At 35.2% G+C, this 7260-nt stretch overlaps 1 protein-coding gene across 3 annotated transcripts in view; it reads left to right on the plus strand.

Annotated features, from left to right (window-relative positions):
- The window catches only part of fray (oxidative stress responsive kinase frayed), a 570703-nt gene extending 563904 nt beyond the window's left edge, over positions 1 to 6799 (plus strand). For all 3 annotated transcript variants that reach the window (XM_090411795.1, XM_090411792.1, XM_090411793.1), the window contains exon 18: positions 6357 to 6799. In XM_090411795.1, the coding sequence (XP_090267921.1) occupies positions 6357 to 6434 (78 nt within the window). In that variant the 3' untranslated portion in view covers positions 6435 to 6799. The remainder of the gene's footprint in view (positions 1 to 6356) is intronic.
- Positions 6800 to 7260: the final 461 nt, after the last annotated feature.

Below are 7260 nucleotides of genomic sequence, written 5' to 3' on the forward strand. Positions count from 1 at the left end.
ATATTGCCATAATTAAAATCACCCATAATGATCACCCTTTTCTTATTTGCTTGGCTTATTTGACTATACATTTCACTATCACCACCATCCACATTACCAGGTCTATAACAACATCTCATCAAGTATTTGATTCTATTCACCTCTATCTCACACCATACTGCCTCAAAACCACTGGCACTATTTCTCTCTTGCATCTCTCCCTTGTATGAACATAACTCTTTCTCTATCATCAATCGCACTCCCCCTCCCTTTTTACCCCTTCTAACCTCATGAAACATATCATACTCTTCCATCTCTTTTCCTGTCAGGATGTCATCCTCATCTAATCATGTCTCACTTATTCCTACAATCTTTGGGTGAACAGACGCAATTAGTGCGACCATTTCATCCGCCTTGTTTCTTATACTTCTAGCATTGGTATACAAACACGACAGCTCATTTCTGGATCTACCCCCTTACCAACTACATACCTAGTTCCACTGATACCACTCACTCGATGTGATCTCTCCATGCTGGACTGGGGCCATTTCCCTTTCTACTTCATCATTTTAGAACTATTTTCAATTTCATCTGTTTCCTCTTGATTGCTGGTCATCCTGCCTACACATGCTCTCACCTCCTCTTGGAGCATCCACCTTTCTCACGCTGTGTACCCCTGTCCACCCTGAGCCTCCTCGTTTCCCTGCTCCTCTTGCACACCCATTCTCTCATTTTCTATACTCATACCACTCACTTCCCCATTCATATCTACTTCTTCAATCTCTCCTGTCTTACTCTCCTGCTCTTCCACATCACTCCCCTCTCGATCTGATTCATTCTCTCTATTCACTTCTCTACCTTCCGGCAGCAGTCTCTCCAAGCGACTCACACCATAACCACTCAAATGCAGTCCATTGCTCCCATACAGCTCACTTCGTCCCTCAAACTCATTCCACACATTAACGAACTGTACTCCCATCTCCTCACACATTTCAGCCAGAATATCATTCATAATCCCTGCTCTTCGCCTCATTTCACCACAATCATACCTAGGCAACACACTGACTACCCTTCCTGTCACACTATTCTCTTTTATCTTTCCAAGCAGCCTCCTGACATTCATTCTGACATGCTCTTTGTTCTCTCTCAAATCATTTGTACCAATTAATACAATTAACTCTTTTGCTCGCCCCTGCCTCGTATCTAATGCCTCAATCACTCTACTCATTTTACCGCCTGGAAAACATATCTTGTGCATTTTATCCTCTAGCACACCTTTAATAATGGAGTCGCCATACAACGCCACTCGCTCATCTTTAGTTAACTCTTTCATGCCATCATGATTTATTTTAATAGTTTTGACCTGAATTCTCTTAATTTCATTCCGCATCCATTTCATTTCTTGCCTCATCAAATCCAATTCACTTTCCGAATCTCGCGACACATTCTCTCTATAATTAAATCTTTCTAACTCTCAGCCCCCTCTTCTCACTTTCCCTCTCATTCATCGTTCTTTGTTTCCGTACTTTCGGTCCAACATACGTCCTACTTTCACTATCATTCTTCTCACTTTTACTCTCATTTATCTTTGTTCCCGTACCTTCAGACTAACATTTGCGTCCAACTTTTGCTATCATTCTTCTCACTTTTACTTTCATTCATCTTTCTTTGTTTCAGTACTTTCAGTCCAACATGTGTCCAATTTTCGCCATCATTCATTCTTTTTTCGCTATCATTTATTCTTTTGATTTTTTTCACTTGTGATTTCTGTGGTACGCCACTTCTACTTTCATTCGTTTTCTCAATTTCGTTTCTTTCCGCCACTCTCGCCTCACTTTCGTCCCTTTTAACATCCATTATGGTTTTCAAATCGCTCTTTTTCTTTTTTCCTGATTTTTTAATTTTTTTTTGCCTCTCTTCTCACCATCCTTCTCTTTCAAACGTGCATTTGCGACACAATCGTTACTAACACTATCTGTCATCAATTCCTCATTTAGGTCAAACTTCGCACACACCCTTCTTCCATCTGCGCTAAACATCCACAAATCATTTATGTAATCGAAGGAATACATATAACAGACCTCACACTTAACGAAACAACTGAAATCTAAATTAAAATCATGGAATGAAAATACTGCCACCTTTTTTTTTTTTTATTTTGTTTTTTGTTTTTTTGCAAATTTACTATGAGCTTATTTGAGTTATAAGTCAGCAGTTAGAATTGAAGGAAATACAGGAAGATGGTTTAATGTTAAATCTGGTGTGAGACAAGGATATACATTAACCCCTCTGTTATTCATTATCTATATGGATCACATTATGAAGGAAAGTGGTATTAAAAATGATATCAAAATTGGAGATGTTAATGTCAGCTCTTTGCTTTATGCGGGTGATGTTATACTTCTAAATAAATCTGCTACAAGTCTGCAAGATTCTCGGACTAAATTGAATAACTGTTGTAATAGATATGGCATGAAGGTCAGCAATAAAAAGACAAAGACAATGAGAATAGGCAGATTCATTGAAAATGTCAACTGTGTTGCGAATGGAGAACCTGTGGAACAAGTAAAACATTTCAGCTACTTAGGCACGATTTTTAGTGAAGATGGTAAATTAAATATGGAAATAGACAACAGAATCAGCAAAGCGCTGGTATGGTGGGAAGTCAATTGAATAAATTCATATGGAATAAGAGAGAAATTAGTCAGAACACTAAATTAGCTGTATACAAGACAGTGTTCAAACCAGTTTTAACTTATAAATCTGAGAGCTGGGTCAGAAGAAAAACACTTGACCAAAGGCTAGATACCGCAGATATATGAGATTCCTGAGAAAGATTATAGGTGTGAACAGATGGCATCAGTGGCAATATCATATTAAAAACGAGGATATTAGGAAAGAACTTGACATTGTCAGCAACCAGAAATGCGTTAGCAGAGCTAATCTCAGGTGGTATGGTCACTTAAACAAAATGGGCAAGGAAAGATTAGCAAAACAAGTGTTCTCTGCCAGGTTGGCAGCAAAACGACCCAGAGGAAGACCAAGATATAGGTGGATTGATATGGTACAAAGTGCCTTAGACAATAGAAATATAAGATCTGATAATGTTGGAGTCTTGACAAGTAACAGACTGATTTGGAGGAAAATTGTAGATAGGAAGTTAGTAATGATGTAATTTTTTTCATGTAGTATTATCATATCCTGTACCCCTTGAGGTTACATGGCAGGAATTTGATTATGATGATATATAGGTTTAAAATCATCTTTGACATTATAAATTATTACAGAGTCCAACACAATTTTTGCTGACTTTTATATGAGACTTATTTTTTACTAATTTGGGGGGCGCTGATTTCAAATATCAAACCCATTTTTCTCTATCATGTCAGGTTTTTCCTCTATGGCATTTTCTTTTTGCTAATTTGTAAGTTTTTGATAGTTTTAAGGAGGCAGTACTATTTAGAGGATCAAAAAAATCGATTTTTTAATAATATTTTCTGAAAGTATGTACTCTTAAAAATCTGTTCCTAACTTTTTATCAAGAAATTCGAAAAATTCCATTAGATATAGCTTATTATTGAAAGCGGTGCACATCAGAATCGGAGCGCTCGCCGCTCTCGCTTGTTAGTAAATGAATAAATGCGTAAGAATCTGCAGCGGCACATACTGGCGCTTTGAATGCGAGAGAAGCCGATAATTAGATACATAACTACTTAACAATATTCATTAAAAATTACAAGAATATTTATAAAAAAATAACAATTTTACTTACACATGAGTTTCAGGGAATAAATTTTTTTTTGTAGCAATTTCTGCTGTGTGTTCTGTTTTGGCAATCCCTTTGAATACTCCAACAGTAGTCGGCCATCATGTGTGAATCCCATCTTCCTTGGTACCGATCTTCCATAGTTTTTAAGTCTTGATGAAATCTTTCGCCTTGTTCATCACTTACAGCACCTAAATTCTCGAGAAATCTATCAAGATGACTGTATAGGAAATGAAGTTTTATGCTCATGTTGCTACCTCGGCGCTGGAAATTTTCAAGCATTGTTTTCACTAGATCTTTGTAATTGCACGCTTTTTTGTTTCCAAGAAAATTATTCGCAACCATTGTAAATGAAGTCCGGGCCTCTTTCTCAATTTCGTTCATAGAGTTGGTGAAATTTGGGTCTCTCATTAAAGTTGTAATTTGCGGTCCATCAAATACACCGGTTTTAATTTTTTCATAACTAAGTCGTGGAAATTTTTCACATATGCATTGGAAACAGTCACCTTGTAAATCTAAAGCTTTAACATACTGCTTCATAAGACCTAGTTTGATGTGTAGAGGTGGAAAAATGATTTTTTTTCTCTGTCGATTAAAGGTTGATTTATATCATTCTGTTCTCCAACATTTAAGGATATTCTAAGAGGCCAATGTTTCTGACTCCAGTGTTGGTTTCTAGCTCGACTATCCCAGAAGCATAGAAAACATGGAAACTTTGTATATCCTCTTTGAAAGCCAAGTAAAAAGTTCACCATTTTAAGATCCACACAGATGATCCAGTTATGGTCTGTATATTTTAATAACTTCAGAACCTCATATGTTTCCTTTAAGTGGACTGAATAGCCAATAGGAATTGAGCCATATACATTCCCATTGTGTAGTAAGACACACTTGAGACTTCTGCTTGAACTGTCGATAAATAAACGCCACTCATTTGGATGATATTGTACAACACTCATTTCAGTTAGTAAACCTGACACATAGTTACAGTAAACAAACCCACTCGTGTTTAAAATATTGTACAAGATTACTTTCCCTGCTACAATAAAAAGTTATCTTCGTATCTTGCTCCAGTAAGTTTTTTCATTTAATCTTGAAGCTAATAATTCCGATGATATCTTTGATAGGCGCAAATCTCTTACTAAGTCATTCAATTCCGCTTGAGTAAAACGTTGCGGTCCAGAACTAGAAATTAAATTTTCATTGTCTAAATCAACATCCGAGTCTTGCTCCTCAAGAACATCTGGCATATCCCGATCATGCTCGTTCTCAAGTAAAGGAAGTCCTTTATAAATTGGCACGACTATTTCATTGGAATGAGCAAATGGCCGAATTGCTTAGTCGAGATTTGAATACACAATTTTTTTCTTATTTTTCTTATTATAACCAGAAGTCTGAACTAAACAAAAATAGCAATCATCTACGTGATTTTTCGGTTCACACCAAATCATTGGAATGCCAAAAGCTAATTTGTGGCGTTTTCCCTTGCTCCACTGTTGTAAATTTTCTACACATGACTTGCACACTTTATTTGGAGCCTATGACTTGTCCTGATCTGCAATTTTTACGTCAAAGTATGCAAAGTACACTTTCTTAATGAAATCAGTGATATTTGTCCTTTGACTGGGAACAGTAAAGCTGCCACAAATGTAGCAGAAGGAATCTACACTATTGACACAATTTCGAGTTGTAGACATGATGTATTTTCTTCATTGCCGACTAACATGCAATTAACAAGACAAAAAAAACCAGAGACTTTATTGAAACGTTATAAGCACTCATCATACTTTCACGATCAATTAATGATTGACTGATTTCGATCGTTCTTTGTCCGCTACGATGCATACAGCATTCATTTGTTTTAGGCAGTTGTCATCGCCTACTTTTCATCACCTAAATGTATTAGGTCGGTTATCGACATATCTTCGGGAATTTTTCGAATTTCTTGATAAAAAGTTAGGAACAGATTTTTAAAAGTACATACTTTCAGAAAATAATATTAAAAAATCGATTTTTTTGATCCTCTAAATAGTACTGCCTCCTTAAAACTATCAAAAACTTACAAATTAGCAAAAAGAAAATGCCATAGAGGAAAAACCTGACATGATAGAGAAAAATGGGTTTGATATTTGAAATCAGCGCACCCAAATTAGTAAAAAACAAGTGTCAGATCATAATCAGCATAAAAATTTTTTTTTTTTTTGTTGGCCAGTGTTATTATTATGAATGCACCTCCAGAGAGTCCAATCTTATATTATAAATAATTGCTTCAGTATATTGAATTCTAATGGTATAACATCAGAATCCAATCTCCTGACAGCAAATACAGTCATAATTGTAACATTTATTTTTAAACATTTTTGTATGTTGTATTGGTGTAATACTTTAATAACTGTAGATATTCAGAAAACCCTTCTGAAGATCTTCCTTTGATTGCCATTTTACTTACGTATTCTGTTTTACTAAGTTATAAATAACTCGATTGTTTATAAAGATATAGTATTTAATTTGCATTGCCCTGAAACAATGAGTACAAATATAAAATTAAGATTTATTCATTTGATTCTTGTGAAGTATGTTAAAACTTCTGCACTTATATTTTTTTTTTAAGAATCCAGGTCCAAATCCAAGCGAAGTGCCAGATGATAAAGCACTAATAGGTTTTGCCCAGCTGTCAATCACAGATTAGCACTTTGGTCAACACTAGGGAGCCAATAATTATAGTATGCCTGCTCAAGGCCCTCATGCTGCATCCAGACTTTGTGTATGTTCTATTTGGAAGGAAAATACGCTTCACCAGAAGGAACCTTCCTCAAGTCACTTGTATAGATACGTGTGGGTGCTACTGTAAAATATTGGAGTCTTTGTAAACGTCACCACCACATGATAGAGGTGTCCTTCATGAAAGCATGACATCGCCAGCTTTTTTTTTTATTTAATCATTTTTCACCTGGAGCAAGCCTTTGCCTGAATGGCAGCATGGTTATTGTATAGAAATTCATTTATACTGCTAAGAACCTGTATTTAAGTAAGAATAAATCCTCTACAGCATCATTAACTGTATCATGTTTTTTACATAGAAACCATCATAAACATGGAGTTATATTAATACATGATTTATTTACCTTTTCATTGACATGCATGTAAATATAATCCTGAATTTAAATGCTATCTTTATAAATAAACAACATTTATATATGGGGGTGAGTGACAAAAGAAAGATAAGTATTCGGTGTTGGCATTGGATGAGGATTTTAATTTTGTTTATGTTGACCTCACTGTGAACCTTCCTGAATCGGTTTTTACAATAACTTGAAGAAATTAAGTGTAATTTGTTAATGTTTTGGAAAAATTAATGAACAAAACTAATCTTTAAATAGGAATCTTGTTTATATAATTCTTATTGTTTATCTATGAGCCACTGTAAATACATTTCAATAAAAGGGTTTGTTTAATTTGAAATTGAAAGTTGTTTAAAGTTTTAAAAAGTACTTATTTTTATGAAAAATATTAAG

The sequence above is a fragment of the Typopeltis vanoorti genome, chromosome 22, assembly GCF_054136105.1.
Source record: "Typopeltis vanoorti isolate ZY-2024b chromosome 22, IOZ_Tvanoo_1.0, whole genome shotgun sequence".
NCBI lineage: Eukaryota > Metazoa > Arthropoda > Arachnida > Uropygi > Thelyphonidae > Typopeltis > Typopeltis vanoorti.